The 23,130-nt window shown below is 40.7% G+C and overlaps 1 protein-coding gene across 1 annotated transcript in view; it reads right to left on the bottom strand.

Moving 5' to 3' along the window:
* FRMPD4 (FERM and PDZ domain containing 4) overlaps window positions 1–23,130 on the bottom strand; it is a 513,884-nt gene that overhangs the window by 41,861 nt on the left and 448,893 nt on the right. Inside the window, exon 5 of the mRNA XM_065915564.1 lies at window positions 7,118–7,163. Within this exon, the coding sequence (XP_065771636.1) occupies window positions 7,118–7,163 (46 nt within the window). The remainder of the gene's footprint in view (window positions 1–7,117; window positions 7,164–23,130) is intronic.

The following is a 23,130-nucleotide window of genomic DNA, read 5'->3' as shown; positions in this document are numbered from 1 at the left end:
AAAATCCATAGAGACAGAAAGCAGATTAGTGGTTGCCAGAGGCTGAGAGGGTGGGGAGAATGACTTGTGACTGTTTAACGGCTATGGGGTTCCCTTCTGGGGTGATGAAAATGCCCTGGAATTCTAGAGTGGCAATGGGTGTGCAAGATTGTGAATGTACTCGATGCCACAGAATTGTACACTCAAAAATGGAAGATTTTATGTTATGTGGTTTTTTTGTGATAATAAAACAAAATCATTGTTGGAAAAACTCATTATAAAACGTGTATGTGTATTTCTGGGTGGAGTCTGCCTTAATGCTGAGAAAATTCTGTTATTTCAAAAGTTCCCCTGTGTCTTAAGGGTGGTATGGACAGATGGTCTGGCCTCCAGAATTTCAATTCCTCCATTTATGCAAGATGTTAAAGGAGATGGCTACCCTTTAAAAACAAAATGAAGTGAAACACTCCTGCCGCCCTACAAAAGAATCTCTGAATGGCTGCTCCTGAAAAGAATAGCTTTGAGCATGCTCAATGTGACTTAAAAGTCCTACTGCAAAGCTGAAGTCCTGGTACAGAGGTGTTCTCTTCGGTACCATAATTACAGGCCAGGCTTAGGCATAATGAACGAACAAATCATACAGTAGTGAGTTCATTTGCTTTTGATATGCCATTTTTTAGCTAAAGGGAAAACATTATTTTCCCGTAATGATTTTAAGCAGGGGATATTTACACTGGCACAATGTGTTTAGCTCGAGTGAAGCGGCTGTAATAAAGCTACCCAGAACAGACATTGCTAATTAGATGAGATATTTGAATGCAGGAACACCCCACTTTCTCAGCATTGTTTGGAAATGATGTATTTCACATGTGCTCCATGTGCCAGATGCTGAGGTTTATTCCATTATGTATCTGAATTTCTAAATGTAATATTTTACCTCATTTTTCTAAAATGTTCTACATAATTCCTTGCCTCAATAAAAAATATATTTAACAGAATGTAGTTTTCCACGCATCTCATTTGCTGCATAATCTTAGAACGCAGTGATGGTCCCATGCAGGTACATAAGGTTATTGCCCTTAAAAGTGGCCCCATAGAGCAGAATAGGTCAAGATGGGGAAGGTTGTTTCTTCTGTCCATAGCTAATGCATGCCTACCTCCTGGAGATCCATTCCTGAATTTATTGGGCTGGCCAAAAAGTTTGATTTGGTTTTCCATAACAGCTTATGAAAAATATTGAATGAACTTTTCGGCCAACCAAAAGTTCCCCATGCCCTCATGACAATCCTGGAAATTTAGGAAAATCAGAAAAGAAACTAGATAGACAAGGTAAATGCTATATTGTACATATTTTGAAGTCAATAGACTTGGGATAAAAGTCCAAGAATCTACACAAGTTGCATTTTTTTGTTGTTGTTCTGGATTTGTGACTATTTCATATAATAGATACGCATTCTAAAAATTACTTTTTGACAATAAAAACATAAGCTTTTCAAGTCTGAAGGTTATTGAATTTGAATCAATAAAGTAATGATTTCTTCCACTGACTAGAGTTACTTCTGGTACATGAGGTATGTAAACTAGTCACGACTTCAGTTTTGACTGAGGTGTCTCTCTGTGACTAAAAAATATACAATGTGCGCCACCCAAAAACCTGATGAATTAATTCCTGGCAACATGCTAACCAGGAGGTGCTGATCCCAAGCACTTCATATCCTGTGGTGGAAATGACAAATAATTACTATTTAGAATAATCAGATTTTCCTGCTGTTAATTAATTTGATGATTAAAAGGCCTCTAATCAACCCTTGCACCTCTTTTCAAATTCTCTGTTGCAAAGATGGCCAAGATAGACGGCTGACATTCTTTCGATGTTCTTAGATGTTCTAAGTTACTAGGACTTAGCTTGAAACAAAATTACATAAGACAACTTTTCTGAAGCTGAAGTGTAAGGTCTTGAACTTGCATTCCTGTAGCTCTAAAGTACTACTTGTATAGCGAGGATTTACTAGCCTACAGTTATCACTGGGTGACTTAGTTTGGAGTTCTCCTAAGCAGACCCTAGGACCAGAATTCATAAGAAGGTAGCTGATTTGGGAGATGCTCCTAGGAAGCATGCGCAGGTGAGCAGGGGAAGGGGGACAGTGAGGGTGAGGAAGCCAGCCAAGCATTCATTGTTTAGTCAGGCACCACTGTCAGCAACTGGAGTTGAACCATGCTGGGAAGGTCTGAGAAACAAGGCAGGCTACATGCCTCGAAGTTGACTGAAGAGAGAGGGATCTGGGGTACTTATCTACCAGCTCCTGTCAATCAGTGATGAGAGGTGGCGGCTCTTCTGGGAGTGAGAATTCCTAGTGGAATGCTCATAGAGCACTTCTGGCCTGCTCCAGGAACATGGCCCTGTGGTGAAAGAGACCACAGGCAAAGAATCTCTGGTGCTTTCAGTTGGAAATTGGGCCAGCATGCTCACATGCCAAGGGAATATGTTCTGGGTCCTGATAGCATCTACTACAGAGGAGCTTCCATGAGGAGGTGTGTAGCCTCACTCAGGCATATGGAACACAGTGGAAGGTAGACAGGAAGTGAGAGGCAGACAAGCAGATCTCTCAGCTCTTTGGCCTAGAGAGAAGGTGAAACATGGTAGCATAGGGATGCCAGAAATGAGAGTAACTTAGCCCAAATCCAAATGATCTGGGGTTATGTGAGGGGAGATTATAGAGACTGTTTAAATACTTGCTGTCTCAGGTAATGTTGGATTGGGATGCGCTGAAAGTTCTAGACTTGGGAACTATGGAAAGGAAAGAAGGGAGCAGCAGCCAAGAAAGATTTGGAATTAAAAATGGTAACAGTATAAGGGAATAAGATGGTATGTCAGAAGAAAACAAATAAAATCCACAAGTAACCCAAATATTCCTCTTCTAAAATTCGATCCTGAGGAAATGTTACTAAGTACAGATAAAGATTTATACACAAAGATGTTCTTAGCAGATTTATTTATAATAGAAACATATGAGAGACAGTGGGCTTAATGATGGATGCTGGTTAAGGAAATCTTGGTTCAATGTAGTGTTTTACAGCCTATATATAATGCTTAAATAGAAACCTTGATGACACAGGAAAATGCTTGATATACTAAGCAAATGAAGCAGAATAAAAATGTATTTACAATATGATATCCACTACTGATAGACTGGAAGTAAATAAGCCATAATTTTACTTTAGTTGTCTTTGAGGAAAAGTATTGCCAGCACATATTTTTCTGCTTCTGTATTTCCTTCTGCTCTTCCTTCTGGTTGGTCAATTTTTCTCTAAGAAATAAGGTAAAAATGGTGGCAATCGAGGCCTCCATAATACTTAAAATAAGAAGGCAAAATCCATTAAAAATAATTTCTCATCAAAGAATTTTGGGAATCCTAAGACACAGGGAAGCCTGGCATGCTGTGATTCATGGGGTCGCAGAGTCGGACACGACTGAGTGACTGAACTAAACTGAACTGAACTGAAGACTTATCTCCCAGACTCCATTGACCTGAGCCTCATTGGAGGTTGATTGCTATGGCTGGGTCACGTTGGGGTGCCCTGGGAACATGTGGAATGTGCCAAAAGGTGTAAACACTGGCTCTCTGTCTTGACTGGATCTTATTATGCAGAAGAAATACAACATAAAAAACGCTGACCGATAAGTTGCAAAGAAATTGAAATGCTAATTTCTCTTGTTTGTAATAAAAGTAGAATTAATTGACTTTCTTTTGGTCTAGTCGGTCCTTCGTTTCTGTCAATTTTGGTTGCCAAGAAAATGTTTAGCAAATACATAAAATCTATTTATTTTTTTTCCCAAAAGCCATTTGCTTGCAGGAAAATCCAAACACAAAAATAAAAGTAAAAATCTGCAGTCTCTTTTCTCATTTGCACCCCTCTCTTCATTTGATGTATCTATTTAAGCAACTTTAAGGTTTCAATTCTTTCAGTTCAGAGGAGGAAAAAACCATTTTGGACTAGATCAAAAAGAGAAGGCTTTAGGTGACACATTGGTTCTCAAATAGGGGTGATTTTGGTCCCCAGGGAATATATGACAGTGTCTGGAGGCAGTTTTGACTGTGACCACTCGGGACAGCATGCTATTGGCATCCAGTGGGTAGAGGCCAGGGCTGCTGCTAGACACACCTCCCAACAGAGAATTCTCCAGCCCAACAGCGCTGATGTTGAGAAACTCTGAGGTAGCATGCAGAATCTGTACTGAGACTTGAAAGGTAAGAAGAATTTCGTGAGGCTGAGGAGGTGGCAGGTGGAGTATGTGAGGAGCATTTCAGGAGGAAAGAGGGTTGGTCAGAGGAAAGTCAAAGTTGAGCATGCATCTACAATAACTGGCCAGGAGCGAGTGACTCTGAAAGGTGCAACCGCTGGCCCCAAGAACAAGCAACACTCCTGAATGTTAAGATGGCACAACAGCAGGGGCCAACTGAACTCCCAGAAAATTCCAGATTATCTGTTAAAAGTAAGTTCCATGATTCACGAAGAGTAATGAGTATTGATATGAATAACAAGTCATGCAGACTGAAAAGGCAAAAACAGCAAGCAAAGCCATAAGACAAAACCCTTAACTTATATGCAAAACTCCTCTAGACTTACTGTGCTGGGTAAAGTGCGATCCCATATTGGAAAAATAACCTGGTTTGGAGTAAAATAGTTCTGATCTTGCATTGCCAATGGGTTATAAAGTAGGGAGAGAGAATTCAGGAAAGACAATGTTACCTTAAACTTCTACCAGGAATTTCTGGTTGGTCAATCACTTACATATGACAGACATTTACATGGGCTTTACCAAAATGCATCTGCTCACTGCAGAGAAATGAAGAAGAGTGGATAGATTTGAAGTAGGTATGCGTGACCACTGGTTTAAATGAAATAATCTGAAGACAGATGAGCTGTACTTTCTAAGGAAGGACTCACCAGGTCAAGAGGTAGTGGACGTGAAAGGCCCTTGGATGGGATGCCATCTGACCCTCAGCTCACACAGATGAGGAAACTGGGATTGGAACAGCTGTGGGAGTCACCTATTCACTGTTGGGAGCTAGATCTCAAATTCTGGTGCTTTTACATCCTACTGTCTCCATAGATTTCAAATCCAAGTGTGTGTGTGTATGTGTGTGTCTAGTTGTGTCAAACAGTTGGCACTAAAAGTAACACTCAATATTAAACTGTTTTTAATATATGTAGCAGTGTTCCCCCATGGCATAACTTGGTTTCTTGTGATCTTATTACAAACTTGAGTACATATTTTTTCCTGCCTAAAATGCCTAGCCTATAGTGCTTATGAAGAAAATTTTATGACAGGGGAGATGAGGAGTTTGGTTAGAAGATGGGGACTGGCAAATACCAGAGCCTTTGAACTGATGTAGAAATCTTTATGGGGAAGAAAAAAAGAAGTATAAGCAGGTTGTAATTTCTGCTATTCCACCTGCAGGCCACACAAGGTCCTGATAGTAAACGTTTGGGGAAAAATCTGAAGGAATTGAATTTGGTATTTTTTAGTTCACTGCCCATGTGTGAAATTCACAAGCAATGGCAAATCTATAGAAATAAGTAAATAGTTAATTAGTGGCTGCTCAGGACTAAGGGTAGGAAAAAGGATTCACTGTAAATGGGAATAAGGAATCCTGTTGGGGTGATATACGTGTTCTCAGACTGGATAGTGGTGACAGTTGCATACCTCAATAAACTTTATAAAGATCATGGAGTTATATACTTACAATGGATGAAGTTTATGATATGCAAATTACACCATGATACAGTTGCTTTTAAAAAAATCATGGCAACTGAAGGCAGTACAATTTGAATCATCCCCCACCCTTCTGACAACCTACTGAAATGTCCAACATCTGCACCAAATTATTATTATTCTTTGTTATTAATTATATATATATTTAAAAGTTTATTTATTTTTCATTGAAAGATAATTGCTTTACGAGATTGTGTTGGTTTCTGCAATGCATCAGTTTGAATCAGCCATAGGTATACATATGTCCCTTCCCTCTTGAGCCTCCCTCCCACCGTTCACCTCATCTCACCCCTCTAGGTTGTCACAGAGCCCTGGTTTGAGCACCCTGAGTTATATAGCAAATTCCCACTGGCTTATCTATTTTACACAGGTAGTGTGTATGTTCCATGCTACTCTCCACATTCGTCCCACCCTCTGCTTCCCCCCACCCTGTGTCCACAAGTCTGTTCTGTCTGTCTCCACTGCTGCCCTGCAAATAGGTTCATCAGTACCATCTTTCTAGATGCCATATATATGTGTTAAAATATAATATTTGTTTTTCTCTTTCTGACTTACTTCACTCTGTATAATAGGCTCTAGATTCATCCACTTCATTAGAACTGACTCAAATGCATTCCTTTATATGGCTGAGTAATATTCCATTGTATATATGTACCACTGCTTCTTTATCCACTCACCTGTCGATGGACATCTAGGTTGCTTTCGTGTCCTAGCTATTGTAAATAGTTGTTTTGAATGATATCTTTATTATTACACTTTTTAAAAATTTCATACTTGTCCTAACCATTTACTAAGACCCATCAGGTATAAGTCCAAGATATTTTCAAATCCATCCACCTCTTCCCATCATTACTCTACTTCAGATCACAACTATTTCTCACTGGAATTACTCCCACAACCTTGATCTTATGCTTCCCGGGATCATATATCAGCAATCAGCATATTCCAGTTATTTCTCAACCTTAAAGTCCCACCAAATTATTTAGATGGGGATAAGGAAAATAATCATGCTTTAACTTTTTACAATTAGATATTCCCTTTAAACTTGTGATTCTTAACCTGGAAACTTAAAAGAATCACAAGGAAATTCTTGAGTTTCATGTCATTTCCAGATGTCAGAGGCACATAGGACTGAAAAGCTGATTTCCAAGATATTTGGGTAATGCATCACTTCTTTTCTCTCCAATGAAGGGTTTCTATCATAGAGTACAAAATACATATAATCAAGATTTTGGAACTGGTACTATGAACTATGAACGCATGCTATTTCTCTCTGCTGTTATTCACTGGAGTGTAGTGGGAGGAGGAGACTGGAAATCTGAGAACACACACAGGCACTTTTACTCACAGGACACTTACAGGGTAAGGCTGAATAACAGTGAGGAGTATCGACTCTTTGCAGCTTCTGTAAGAGAGAGGAAAAAAAGTATTTATGACATGCACAGAGCCTGGGCTCTACCGGTGACGGTGCTCTTTTGAAACAGAATGTGTGATGTTGGCGAATGTTCCTTGGACTCCCAGGGCGGAGATTCAAAAGGCTCAGAAGTGAGCTTTCAGACCACAGAGAAAACCAGAATCAAATGTTTACCCAGTGGAAAGCCTCCTGTTCGATTTATATTGGGTGATATAATCTGCAACACTGAACAGCAGGGCCCTAAAATAAAACTCGCTGAAGGAAGGTCGGATTTTAAAAGCATCGACTGAGTCTCTCAAAATTGATTCTCCCCTTCCGACTTTCTTTTAGCTGCTTAAAATGTCTATGCAACTTTCTGGAAGGGGATAGATTTTTAAAAATGCTATCAATTCACTGAACATCATTATCTTCTTAGTGTCAGCATCAGGAAAAAAAAATGTCACTGTAGGTTTCTTACGTAAAAACAGGATCCCAGCAAATGTGACTTCCCATGCCGTGTGGCTTTCTAAGGCCAAGGTAACAATGCCTAGGATCTTGAGCCGATAAACATTTCAGAAGGGCACTCGTTGGGAAATATTGTTCACCACAGGGAACACTGTGTAGCCAAGAGCAGAACAATGTAATACAATGTCATGGTTTATTTAATTTCCCCCAAGTAACCCAAACCTTTCAAATAACTTGACCCCTTGAGGAAAAATCTTATTATAGGTTACAGTAGTTTTTCTTCCTTCCTTTGTTCCTTTTTTATACTGAGTAGGAGAAAGGTCAGTTGCCATTTTGTTGAGGAGGGGCTGACTTTTTCTATGGTTTAGGTGGCAATTAATTACCTGCTTTTGTGACGTCCTGCCCAAATGATTCAAGAGACGGGGATCTATTGCAGTGCTGTTCCTTTGGAGAAGTCACAAGTTGCATTTCTAGCGTTAAGTACTCTTCAAACCCTCACTATAAACCCGTTGCCTGGGGAGGACCATGTGATTTGCCACAGGAGCGGTGGCAGCTGGGGCCTGATGGAGGGAGTGGGGGTGGGGAAGAAGAAAAATCAACGGGGAGGAGAAAGGACTAGAACTCAAGAACTGGATGAAGAATCAGAACACTTAGGATGATGTTGATGGTGGGGAGAGGCCTGTCTGATCCCATCAATTCCCAGTTGCCAAGGGTTGACAGAAAGCCCCACTAACTGGAGTGGCAAGACCTTGTTCCCATTAGATGGAATAATAGAGCAACAGTATAATCAAATGAGAAGTTGGTGAACAAGACAAATGACAGCACATGGCTGGGGCCATGGAGCCTCGTGGAGCAGTTCTGGGGAGCGGTCTGGCACACCGAGGCCAACTTCAGCCTCACAGCACTAGGACTGAGCAATTCCGCTCTGGTTTAGGTCCCAAAGAAATTCTCCCACTAGCCTTTGAGGGAAAGTGGGTGAGGACGCTCTCAGTCAGGGCATGCATGGACCTGAAACACTGGTGGCAAGGTGGGTATCCATCTGTAGGAGGGTGGGCATGTGAATGAGTGGACCGGGTGTCATGGAACGATGTAGCAGGAAGAATTAGAGTGTGGTAGCCGTGGTGTGCGCCTGTTGGTCTTGCCTGGCCTGTTCTACCCAAGGCTGTCCCCAGAGCCCTCAGCAGTAGGAAATGGGCTCAGACCGTATCCTGGGGGCACAGCTGATTGGACTCAAGTGTTGGAATGAGGCCATTGGATGTCCTCTCTCCAGAATCAGAACTAATAGATACAGACAACGAGCTGGAAGCTGAGTCACAATCATGACTGAATCAGAGGAAAGGTTATAGATACCAGGGTCCCCTGAGCAGGTCTAGTTCCCACCATTCCTGAGGGCCGGAATGTTGTTCATCATTTCACATGAATAAAATAACTGAAGTCAAATATCTCAGTATGATATCTGTCATCAGTTCTGGCAATGGGCTTTTATTTTTCGTTTCACTCATTTGTAAGTACTTAATTATCACCTGCCAGACAAGATGGAGAAGGCAATCGCACCCCACTCCAGTACTCTTGCCTGGAAAATCCCAAGGGCAGAGGAGCCTGGTGGACTGCAGTCCATGGGTTCGTGAAGAGTTGGACACGACTGAGCGACTTCACTTTCACTTTTCACTTTCATGCATTGGAGACGGAAATGGCAGCCCACTCCAGTGTTCTTGCCTGGAGAATCCCAGGGACGGCGGAGCCTGGTGGGCTGCCGTCTATGGGGTCGCACAGAGTTGGACACGACTGAAGCGACTTAGCAGCGGTAGCAGCAGCAAGACAAGAATTAACTCGATAGTGCTTTGGGTCCTTTAGGATTCTAATCCTAGAAGGAAAAAAAGATGGAAGCCACGTGTGTTCATATATTAGAGAATGCCACAATGATTGAGGCAGGTTCAGCTGAGGCCTGATGCCAGTCACCCCTATGTGCCAAAACAGGGTGTTACATACTTTCAAAGGAGAGATTAAAACCAGAGTTTGGGACCCTTTTTCATCTTGGGGTACTAATCATGACTTAACTGAAAAGGGTAATAGGAAAAGGCCAGTGGAAGCAGCACATGGCCAAAGAGCAGAAGTTACATTTGAAAAATTACTACCCTTCCACAGAGACAGGCTCCAAGTGTGCAATTCCTGTGATGATATCTGGAAGACACGGTAGATATGGTGCCCTGGGTCATTTAATAAAGGCATTACTCAACTGAGCTTCCTTCAGGGCAAGAGGACCTTACTGGAAAGATGGAGTGTTGGCCACAGCCAGTCACTGGGCACTATCTGATTCAAGGGAACTGCAGTTGGAACAACCCAACAGAAATCATCTAGAAATCTGCACAGGTACCCATAAGTCAACCGTCATGATCTTCCATGAATAGAGGAAGCCAATACTGGATTACCTTAGTGTCAAAACAGTGAGAATTTCCTGTTTTCTACATCACTGTCCTGGCCTCATTTCAATGTGGAAGGGGCCAAAGCTGGAGAAGAATCTTGGGGAATGCCCCTTAACACAGTGCAGGCTTCCCAGGTTGGAAATAGGGGCAAGGGAGAAATTTTGTGGCATTGGCAGTTTTGACTATCATGTGACAAATGAACATTTTGATGACAGAATAAGAGTTGTTGTGATTATAAGTGTTCAAATGACTGGAGAAATTTTCTGAACCTGCTTAATATATTTGTGGACCCGCCTGAGATTTGAATGAAGACCTGGCCCTAGAGAGCTGTTCTGAACAGGCAAAGAGGGGAATAAACAGTTGCTTTACGATTTTATCCTGAGACCTAACTGCTACATTTACCCCCAACTTTATTTTATTTAAAACTGACTTGAATAGATCAGATTATTTGAATCCAAACAGTCCTTAACTAAGAAAGTGAGTGCTTAAAATCAGAAGGTGAAACAATAAAATGGTAAGTGCAAGAATAAGGGATCTGATGTGCTAGGGTGGGGGAGAATGAATGGGCCCATGAGGCTGTGGAAAAGATGCTCATTTTCCCTAGAGCAATGCTCACTGGCACTGTATTTGTAATTTGTTCATTTCCAGAAAAGGAAGAAAATATTCACAGCTCCAGTACAGTCTGTTAGGAGCAGACAAACCCCTGGGGAAGGACTCATTATTCATGTTAGATGCTAACAAAATAAGCATAGACTGCATTAGCTTCCTATTGCTGCTGTAATAAATTAGTGGCTTAAAACAGCACAAATTGGTTATCTTACAAGTCTGGAGGTCAAAAGTCTGAAATGGGCCTCACTAGGCTATAATCAAGGTGTTAATAGGGCTGCATTCATTCTGGAACCTTTTCCAGATTCTGGAGGCTTCCTATATTCTTTGGTTCGTGGCCCCTTCCTCCATTTTCAAAAACATCAATGTAGCATCTTCCAATTTCTTCTTGAGTCTCCTGCCTTATTTGTTCACCTATAAGGGCCTTTGTGATTACATTGGGTCCACCTGGATAATCCAGGAAAAACTGCTCCATCCTTAACTGAATCACTTCTGCAGAGCCAGAGGATCTGGGCATCGTGTTATGGATCAGTATTCTGTCCTATCACAGAAGCCAGCTTCATTTCGTGCTGCATAACAACTTACCGTAAACTTAGCAGCTGAAAACAACATACATTTATTATCTTACAGTTTCTATGAGTCAGACATATGAATATGAATTAACTTGGTCATCTTATCCACGTTCTCTGATGAGACTGCCATCAAGTGCTGCCCAGGGCTAAGGTCTCATCTGAAAGCTCCATTGGGAAAGATCCAATTCCAGGTAGACTTTTTATGGTTTTTGGCAGGATTAAATAGTTTCTTTTGGGATTGTTGGACCAAGGGCCTCAGTTCCTGCTGGCAGTTGGCTAGAAGTCACCCTTAGGTCCTTGTTACGTGGGCTTCCTCAACATGGCAACTTGCTTCATCAAATCAGCAACGGAAAAGGAGACAGAATCCTTTGGCAAGACGGAAGGTATAATTTTATGTAACATAATCACAGATGTGACATTCCATCACCTTTGCCATATTTTTTTGAAAAGAAGCAAATCACAGGTCCTACCCATATTAAAAGAGAGGGAAATACACAAAATTATGAACACTGAGAGGCAGGGATCATCCATGGGGTCATCTAAGATTCTGTCTGCAACACCAACAAAGAAAGATTCACAACCAATTAATCTGTAAGTATCTCAAAGGTAGTGTCCATGTATGACTTCACCTTACACAGAATATTTTCCTGTCAAGAATGTCAGAAAGAAGCACTGCTCAGTATACATTATTAATTTGAAAATGAAAACCATTTTCCAAAATATGTCTATTATATTTACAGCCTCTAAATTCCGTGTCTAGAGTAATTCTCTGTTACTCATCTGAAACATAACCTATATTGATTTTAATTTTACCACTTAATGAGTAAATGATGCTGTCTCAATTGAAATAAAATATTTCAATATGTTATTTACCACTAGAACTAGGGATGTGTTTTTAGTCTGTTTTCTCTCACCTATAATTATTTAATTATAATCTGCCAGACAAGAACTCCATAATGTTTTGAATTCCTTAGAATTCCTAACCCTAAGATCCTAGGAGAAAATAAAGAAGATCAAAGCCATTTAAAAATAGCCACAACAGACAAATTAGAATTTGGAATGAAAAATGGCTCATTCAAGTAATCAGATAACTTCTTTTTATGAAGGCTTAAAACAGCTAGGGACTTGAAACAAATCCAGTTAGGAGCACATTTAGAGAAGTACAATTTCATACTGAATGCCAAGTGAATTTTCTACTCTTAAAGATTAATCTCAAATTTGAGTGCCAATATTTTTTTTAAATGATTGAATTTGTGAAAAACATCACTTTAATCCCTATATCACAGTACTGACCTGCACAAGAAAATATAGTCTACTCTACCCTAAACCACTCCTATAAAATTTATGCTTTATTCCTCTCTTTTCATTCTTTTAACAAAAGTCTTTTCTTAGATTTTTTTGATGGAATATCCCTTGAAACATGTTTGGAACACCCAATGTCAGTGGTTGCAGGTCATTCTTTGGCATCACAGCCCATTTTAAAATTTCATTGGATATAAAGCAGCTATCCTCCAATTAAAAATTTTTTAAAAATTTCATTGGATGGGATTCTGTTGCAGCAAGCAAAGAATCTCAGATTCTAATCAGGTTTTCGGTATTAAAATCCCTTTCAACAATGAAGCTAAAGTTTTTGTTTTATTTCTCTTAGAGCAGAATAGCTTGACACCTGTCTTTGACTTTCCCACTTGATATTTACATGATCTTGATATTGCAGTATATAATCACATTGGCATGCACTATTGTATATTTCCCTCATAGACAGAATAAACAGATTTCCTTAACTAATTCAGAGATCAACACGAATTTACGTGTGAAGAGCAATGAGATTTCCTCAGAGATTGGGAAAACAGAATAAAACAAAGCAAAAGCAAAACAAACTAAAATATAAAGAATATATTCCATGTCAAAATTTAGGAGGTGTCTTGCTTGTTTTTTTTTTTTTTTTTTTACAAAAAAACAACAAGTGAACAAGTGAACAATATGATTTTCAACTTCTCCAGTAGAAGTCAGGAATCAATTCACGAAGGCTGAAACGTTAGGCTTTTAAAAGGCAAAATAAAGACGTAATTTAGGGAGATATATGAAAGATTATGTGAACTGTAAAATCACGTCTTAACATAATTCAAAAGACAGATAGGCAGTATTTTTATTTGGAAAGAAAGGTGGTAAGGCACAGTGAAACGGTGTTTGAACTCTCACTTCTAAGTACAGATAAGTCTTTCTTCTTGTTGAACTTCAGAGTTCTTCAAAGAAGATAGAAAAATATCCTTTTCAGCTAGCTAGTGCATCTCAGCCCTTAAACTCTCTGTTGGGTGGATAGTCACTCTTTATGGAAAGAACAGGTAAACAGTATTTTTTCAATGATGCTTTTCTCAGAAGAACATTGCAATCCTAGGTGTTGGCTGAAAAGTTTGTTCAGGTCAATCTGTACCATCTTATGGAAAAATCTGAACAAACTTTATGGCTAACCCAGTATTTTCTCCTCTTATCTGAACCTGGAGATATGAAAAAAACAGAGATTTCTGATGACTAGTCATAATATAAAGTCAGTTGCTGGCAAAGCAGGAGGAAATAACATTGTCCCTCCTTTTTAGAAAAGTCACCACATGACTACTTGAAATGGATGTTTAATGCTTCATCCAGTTGACCTTTCTACCATTCTCAACAGAGACTGCAATTATCCACTGTATCAGTTCCTAACAGGTACCGAAGCCATTAGCTGGAGAGGGTGGAAACAGCTAACAATCAAGCATGCAAACAGGGTCAACACATTAAGTGTGATCTGTCATGGACTTCATGAAACATCAACACTCTCCTAACTGTTGCTGCACATTGGCTTTACTTCAATAACTGCAAAGAGGAGGAACCGGATTATTTGTCATTTTATTACTAAGGTTCAAGGGATGTGGAGAAAGGAATCAGGCATAATGAAGCCACCACAGTTATCAGGACAGCAAAGACAGAGGGGATGATCATAGAATTCACTTGTCCAGGAGCACCGGCTTGCCTTCTACCAATTCTGCAATCTCTCTCACTACCATTTTCTCCTTGAAAAAGGGGTGGTATTGCTGACACAACCATACGCTGCCTGCAAGAGATGAACCTCAGCTTTAAGGATGCATACAGGCTCAAAGTAAAGGAACGGAAAATGATATTCCATGTAAACAGAAACCAAAGCAGAGCAAGGTAATATACTCATATCAGACAAAATAGGCTGTAAGGCAAAAGAGGTAGCCAAAAAGATCACTCTAATGATAAACAGGATCAATTCATTAAGAAGACATAATAATCATAAACATATTGGGTTGGCCAAAAACTTCTCTCGGGTTTTTCCATAAGATGTAATGGAAAAATCCAAGTGAACTTTTTGGCCAACCCAATATATACACCCAATATCAGAGTACCGAACTATACTAAGCAAATACTAACAGATCTGAGGGGCTTCACTGGTGGCTCAGTGATAAAGACTCTGGCTGCCAATGCAGGAGACTCGGGTGCAATCGCTGGGTTGGAAAGAGCCCCTGGAGAAGGAAATGGCAACCCACTCCAGTACTCTTGTCTGAGAAATCCCACGGACAGAGGAGTCGGGTGGGCTTACAGTACATACGGTCGTAAAAGAGGTGGACATGACTTAGTGACTAAACAACAGATCTGAAGTGAGAACAAGTTTGGTAGCCAAAGCAACAGTGAAGAGAATTTAAGGAAAGATTCTTATTAAGTACTATGTTAAAGGGTTCGCCCTGAACAACTGTATAATCATACTGTTTATCTTTTCCCATCTGTACGGAGGCTCCAAAGACGGTCCTCAATGAACCACACTTTTGGGGACTCACATAACTTTGTGTAGTCTTCTCCCACTGAATCTGGACTAGTTCTGTGACTTACTTTTGACAAATAGAGTATTATGGAAGTCACACTGCATGACTTCCAGGCCTTGAGTAGAAGAATCCCAGAAGCCCTGCAGTGTCCACATGGGTATCTTGGAACATTCACTCTGTGAGAAGCCAGCTGTCAGGGTTCTGCAACCCTGCGATCACCATGCGGTTCGCCTGTGGAGAAGCAGCGCGGGGACAGGGAAACTGGCCTGATCAGAGTGGTGTCGGCCGTCTAAGTGCACGTGACAACACAGGTGTGAAAGAGCCACCTTGGATATCCACTCCAAACAAGTCTTTATCCTGCTCCTGCTCCAGCTGTCACTGAACTGAAGCCACATGAGTGACAGCAGTGAGAACCATGGGAATGAGCCCTGTGAACCCACAGCATCATGAGATAAGAAACTATTTTCTCAAGTCATTTCATTTGTTGGGTGGTGATAGAAAACTGAAGCATCATCTGTCCATAAAGAGTCTGCAAACTTTTTTTTTTTAAACAGCCAAAGGAGTCAAAGGGATTTGAAATTGAACATGGCTCTCTTATCAAGGAAGGTTAACTGTCCAATCTAATGACTCCACAGGATATCCAGAATGGATACTTAAAAAAAAAATCTGTCATACAAACATATGTGGCAATGTGGAAAAGGTTGCTCTAATTGTTGGACGTGGGGCTAGCGCAATTGTAACATTAACTATAGGCTTTTGGAGATTGGGGTAGTGGGAAAAAGAACTATAAACTCAGGGGAGAGGAAAAGATCCAATCAGAGTCTTGGACTAAAAATGCTTCACTACAAAAAAGAATTTTGAAGGCACAATTGGTGTTACCTTGTGGGGTATGTATTTGAACTTGCTAGAGAAAGGATTAAAGCACATTATAATTTTAGGTTTAGAATTAATAGCTTACATACAATCAATGACTTGAATATAAACCTAGGGAGAGACCAGAATTCTTTGAACAGTCCAATTCACATCTGACAGACTGCATTTAAGGCTTAAGCTGTGCTTTTCTTTCAAAGAATATTAGGCTATTGGGTTAAAATCCATATAAATGATGCAGTGATTATAAAAATTAACATTCTAATGAAATTGTCTCATTTCAAGTCCTTTTCTTAAATTGCATTTTTTAAACCTTTGCAGTAAAATTTCAGGTTAGGCACTCTGACTTTGTAAACTGCTACTACTAACAGAGTTTTATTTGCATAATAATATTTGGTTTTGGTTTGACCTAAATTTTTTGTTCAATTAATTCATTTCTTTTTTTTTTCTGAATGAATATTATCTTTGACCTTTGAAGAATCTTAAACTAATGGATGAAACTGGTACTTGCACTTAAGATTGAAAAAGGGCAGCAGGATCTCTTGTGACAAAAATTACTTTACACATCTACATGATACTAAATGGTTCTCGCCTCATTCATTCCTTCAGTAAGTACTGAGTATCTAGCAGAGGAGCGGCATTTGGGATATGGCAGGAGGGCATTTGGCAGTGTCGAGAGACATTTATGGTTACCACGATGAAGGTGGCTGCTATTGGCGTCTAGTGGACAGACACCAGGGATGCTGTTAACATCCGACACTGCCACCTACAACAAAGAAATTTCTGCCCAAAATGTCTGTAGTGCTGAGACTGAGAAATCCAAGGCTACGTCAGATATACCTCCATCCTCGTCCCCAGGATAACTACTATCCTGGCACTGGACACAACAGAATAGTTTGACCCCCAGTGGGAACTTAATATAATCACAGAGCATAAACGATTTCCCTTTCTTCTTTCACATTGAGTTGTGTTTAAGATACATTCAAGTCGTTCTGTGCCACTGTTTGAATGTATCACAATTTCCTTATCCATTTTACCATTGAGGGATATTTGAGTGATTTTCAATTGGAGGTCACAAAGAATAGTGTTGCTACTCACAGTCTTGTGTATGTTTTTTGGTGAATATATGTAGGCATTATTGTTTGGTATATTTCTAGGAGTGGAACTGCCAGGTCGTAGGGTATGCATGAGTTCAGGCCAAGACCTGGTTTTATGGGGCTACATCATGCTTTCCAGAGCTCATGATATTCGTATATCTTAAATTCTATTCTGATAGTTTTCCTTTACCTTATTTCTTCTACTCTTCTAAGTGTGTGATCAAGCGCTTTCTATTCTGCTGGCTCCTAGAACAAGCTGCAGTCCATCAATATATACATCAATATACATCTTACATCTGTAAGAGCAGGGAACTTGGACTAAATCGGTAGTTTCCAAATTGTGCTCCATGCAACCCTTCTCAGACAGGGACACGTGTCAGTGGAAAGAGCCCTGTATACCCCTGTGTTTCTTCAACCGGAAATCCTCCACTGATTTATGCATTGAGACTGTGGGTTAGAGTTCCATTGAAAAAAGGGTCTTATTGCTAAAAGCAGTAGGAAAACCAATGGATAAAATGACTGCTATTGCTTCATCGAATTCCAATAAACCTTCTTAGCCTGCAAATCTAAATCCCATTTTGAGTTTCCACGAAGGTGTCTAGCATCCTCTGCTAATTTAAAATTCTTTTCCTCAATGAAAAGCAAAAAGAAAAAAGGTTTATTGGATTTTGTTGCTTTTCTATTCTTTATATTTTAACAATGACAATAATATTACTCGCAATTTTACACTGCAATTGTAGAGCAATTCAGTAATAATGACGACACCCTAGGAGCTAGGTAATATTATTATCTTCATTTTACTGATAAGAAAATGAGGCGCAGAAAGATTATAGCACTTTTAATGAAGTCCCTGACCCTAGAGTTTGGGCTTGGCCAAGGCCTGGCTTTGGCCAACAGAAGAGGTACAGACTGACCAGAATGTAGATCCCAGGTCAGAGCCTCCACTTCCAAAGGCCTTGCATGTTCCTGCTTGCTTGTTCATGCTTTCCACAACCATCAGCACACCACACTCTGGTCCAAAGAGGATGACAGACTTGTGATGCAGACTTGCACTAAGCCTGCCTCTGCCAGGCAGGCCCAGCCAAGATCAACGGAGCCACTTCAACCAGTTTTCAGATGCGTGAGAAAGAAATGCTTATTTCTAGCCACGAAAGGACAAATACTGGATGATTCCACTTAGATGAAATATCTGGGATAGGCAGATTCATGCACAAAAAAAGTACACTGAGCTGATCAGGGACTGAAAAGGGAGGAATGGTGAGTTCTCACTCGGTGGGTCCAGAGTTTCTATTTGGGGTGATGAGAGTTTTGGAAATAAGGTTACAAAACACTGTCAGAGTAATGAATGCCTCTGAATCGTACACTTAAAAGTGGTGAACATGGCAAATTCTATGTTATATGTATTTTAACAAGATAAAAGAGACATGTTCGTTGTTATTAGCCCCTGAGATCTTGTGGTTATTTGTTATGAAGCAATTGATGACTGATTGATACATCCTCTATCTAATTGTATGACGGGTGTCATGTGGAAAAGAATGAGAGTTTAATGGGACAAAGAATATGAGTAAGACAAGAAGAAAGACTCACTGTCTGGTCTGCCAAATGAAATCTCTCCACGTTAAAAATAACTCAGGGTGTGGGCCATGGAAGGAACAGATTGCTGGGCCAATTAACAGAGACCATTTATCAGTGGCTTATGCCATCTCAGGGTCATCGCCATGGAGGCACTGCTGTCAAGGGTCATGTGACATGGCCAGAGGAATTCAGTTAGCTGGAAACACTTTAAAAACATTAAACAGTTTGAAGCCCATACACATTTGTAGCCTAAAAGAGACTAGCAAGAGACAGGTAGTGTCATATGCTGAGTTGAAGCTGTTAGAAAGCCTAGTTCACATCCTGAGTCAATTCCTGAAGAAAAACTCATATTCTTATGCAATTCAAGTCAATTAGCCTTGACAGCTGCTTTCCATTTCCCTCTTAGTTCTCAAGACATTTACGTTTGATTCTGCTCTATCAGCGCTGACTTCATCTTCTGCTCAACAGTCCTGTAGTGCTCGCTCGATACAGGAATTTAATATATTTTTTAAGCAAAAAAATTAAACAGAGGTCCGAGGATTGTCATGGAATACGTGGCACAATCACCAAATGGGAGGTGGCAGTGAAAACCTTTTTTATACATACGCTGAGGGGCACTAGAGTGTTCAAAACTGAGGCAGTCGCCAAAAGTCTCAGCAGCAAATGATGTGACTGCAAATGGAAATAATAATAATAATCATAACGGTAATAATCATAATAATAGGCTTGTTCAGAGGATTGTTGTGAGCACAAATTATAGATGGGGGAACTGCTTTTCGTATCTTGGAAGAAAGGTGCTATATAAATTCCAGTTCTTTTTCTTTTTGTTATTTTTCCTTAAATACTGCCAAAAAAAAAAAAAAAGATCCAAGTGGGTGGATGAGAGCAGGATTGAGGGAGGAAGGGGAGAGAAAATAATTTAAAGAAGCAAGTGATGGAAGTCTACTTGGCCATTGCCTTGACTTTAATAACCTTCATCCACCTAGCCACACAGCTGTGTAGGTGGGGGGTGATTGTGAGATTCTATTCCCCCTTCTTGCTCCTAGCCAGGAAATAACTAGATTTTATGTTCATTTTTTGAAGAGCATCCACTCCATCTTGTTGATGTGGCTGTTGCCTTCACTTTCATCACTGTCCTCTGTGTTTTTAGCACTGAGAATATTCCTCCCAGGAAACTGTACATGCTAGGTCCCAAGGGCGGACACAGACGCTGGGGCTCCAGGGCAGAGAGTCAGTGGGCAAAGGCCAGGATGTGCACCTGTTGTTTGGAACTCAGCATTTCAGAAGGCAAGGCTGAAAGGCAGCTTGTTGGACTCCATGGGGATGGCCAACTTTGCCAAGTGGAGATGGTAATGAGAAGCTTATGGCTTTCATGACAAACAGGACATGAATTGTTTTTCAAATTAATTCATTCAATAATAACCTATAAGTGGTGTGCTACAGTCCCCTACTATTATGGTGTTACTGTCAATTTCTCCTTTCATGGTTGTTAGCATTTAATAACCTATAATGGAAAAGAGCCTGAAAAAAACATATGTATATACAAATATATACAAATATATGTATATACAAATATATACACACATATGTGTATGTATTTATATATGTAATTGAGTCACTTTGCTGTACATCTGAAACTAACACAACATTGTAAATTAACTATCGCTATTCACTTGCATGCTTAGTTATGTCCGACTCTTTGCGACACCACGGACTGTAGCCTGACAGGTTCCTCCGTCCATGGGATTCTCCAAGCAAGAATAATGGAGTGGGTTGCCATTTCCTTCTCCGGGGGATCTTCCTGACCCAGGGATCGAACACGTGTCTCCTGCATTGGCAGGAGGGTTCTTTATCACTGTGCCACTTCAGATTTAAAAATGGTTTTAAAAAAAATTTTAAAAATGAATTCATTCAATAACCACATTTGGGGAAAATGACTTTTCTTTCTTCAAGCAGTGGAATGCCTCCTGTCTCCTTTTTCTTTGATCTACTTGGAAGCAATCTTGAACCATCTTACTGAGTCACACCATGTTCCTTCTCAAAATATGACAATTTCCAAAAGCATCTCAGATTCAAAGAAGATTCATAAACTTTTTCTCCCAGTAGTGGATACCCCTGGTAGCTCTCCACTTACATTTCAGCTTTAAAGACCACTGGACTTGATTAAACAAATGTTTGACACTCCCATCCTATGCACTGACGACTGTTCTAGGCTATGTGGATACACTAGTGAACAGAGAAAACAATCACTGCCTGTCTGGGACTGTCATTCTCTGGAACTACCCAGAACTTGGGAATTTGAAAAGAGGATGCCTTAGCTGGCTGGCAGTGGCCTGGGTGAGGCCTTCCACCTCTGGTCACCTGTTTTCTCATTCAGAAGATGCAGAAACAGGACCAAACCTCAAACGATGAGTTTCTCCTAGAGACCCAAAGCTATTTAGCCATCTAATGGATGAGTTCCTTATATTAATCAGTTGTTCTGTTCAATATCATTCACCTAAAACTTCCTGTGACCTCATCTTCAACAAGTGATACCCTGGGTTCTTCCTTCAGCACACTTCCTAGGGATCACTCTATTGAAGTCTTCCCAGATTACCTAATCTAATTCCAGGCCTATTGGTGTCCATGGCAACCTGTCAACATCCATGGACAGCCCCGCAGGGACAGGTGGGAGGAAAGACTCTGCTTTTCCCTAAAGAAAAGAGAGAACAAATTAGAAAAGAAGAGAAATAACTTGTTTGACTCCGTGAAGCCACATGGCTTTTATCAGAAAGTTTCAATATGCATCGGAATGGGGATGGTCAGGATCTCTGTGGAGACAACAGTGATCATTTATTTCACACCTACTATATGCTTTGTTGTTGTTGTTAAGTCGCTGAGTGGTATCTGATTCTTTGCGATCCCATGGACTGCAGCATGCCAGGATTCCCTGTCCTCTACTATCTCCCAGAGTTTGCTCAAACTCATGTTCACTGAGTTGGTGATGCCATCCAACCATCTCATCCTCGGTTGTCCCCTTCTCTTCCTAACCTCAACCTTTCCCAGCATCAGGGTCTTTTCCAATGAGTTGGTTCGTCACATCAGATGGCCAAAGTATTGAAGCTTTAGCTTTAGCACCAGTCCTTCCAATGAATATTCATGGTTGATTTCCTCTAGGATTGACTGATTTGATCTCCTTTCAGTCCAAGGGACTCTCAAGAGTCTTCTCCAGCACCACAGTTTGAAAGCACCAATTCGTCGGCGCTCAGTCTTCTTTATGGTCCAGCTCTCACATCTGTACATGACTCCTGGGAAAATCATAGCTTTTACTATATAGAACTTTGTTGGCAAAATGATGTCTCTGCCTTTTAATACGTTGTCTAGGTTTGTCACAGCTTTCCTTTCAAGGAGCAAGCGTCTTTTAATTTCATGGCTGCAGTCATTGTCCAGAGTGATTTTGGAGCCCAAGAAAATCAAATTTGTCACTGTTTCCACTTTTTTCCTTCAGTTTGCCATGAATACTGGGACTGGATGCCATGATCTTCAGTTTTTGAATGCTGAGTTTTAAGCCAGCTTTTTAACTCTCCTGTTTCATCCTCATCAAGAGGCTTTTTACTGTATGCTAGAGACTGTGTGCTGGGAGGGATTAGGGGCAGGAGGAGAAGGGGACGACAGAGGATGAGATGACTGGATGGCATCACTGACTCGACAGACATAAGTTTGAGTGGACTCCGGGAGTTGGTGATGGACAGGGAGGCCTGGCGTGCTGTGATTCATGGGGTCGAAAAGAGTCAGACACAACTGAGCGACTGAACTGAAGAGACCGTATAAAGCATCTTGTACCCAGTATTTCTCATGTACTCCTTCAAGTATGTTAGGGTTTGGGTGCTATTATTCTCTGGAAATTAAAATACTTTGATCCCAGGAGCCAGAAATAAAAGAAAAATAAATACTCATTTATGAAAGTACATATACTGTTGCTGCAGGAGGAGGGTCCTCGCCAGCGTGACCCTGTAGCTGGATAAAGTAGGATAAATGATGAGAGATACCTTGACCCACATGTCTTCATAAACGCTGCTGCCTGCTATTGCTGTTAAGCTATTATTGTTTTTATTATTAATTCCAGCTTCCAGAGCCCTGAGGGACAGCATTTCAGAAGATACAGAGGAGAGTCTAGCCCAGTGATGGAGTTGGCTCATGTCACTGCAGTGGATAGAACTGCTCCCCGCCCATGCATGCTGCACATTCTTGGGGCTTCTGTCTGAGCTCATCATCGCTGAGGCTCCGAGAATAACTCCTGCAGGAGAAGACAGGATGCTCTAAACTGCTGTTAGCCACGAGTCTGGATAGCCCTGGAGTGTGGTGTTTTGCAAAGCAAGTTTCTAAAGCAAGATCTTGACACCTGTCCAGGTCTGCAGCCTCCCAGGATAGAATTCAGTCTCCCGGGTCTCAGGCCTTGTCAAGTCATGTAACACTGTCTGTTGCCTGGGTGCGTGTCCTGATCAGCATTGCTCCACGAGGGAGATGGTAAGGCAAGATCGGAAACCATCTGAGTTCAAGTCATCAGAGCTATG

Source organism: Muntiacus reevesi, chromosome X, assembly GCF_963930625.1.
Source record: "Muntiacus reevesi chromosome X, mMunRee1.1, whole genome shotgun sequence".
In the NCBI taxonomy this organism is placed as follows: Eukaryota; Metazoa; Chordata; class Mammalia; order Artiodactyla; family Cervidae; genus Muntiacus; species Muntiacus reevesi.
The sequence above is the reverse complement of the archived record's forward strand: the minus strand, read 5'-3'. Positions and strand labels throughout refer to the sequence as shown.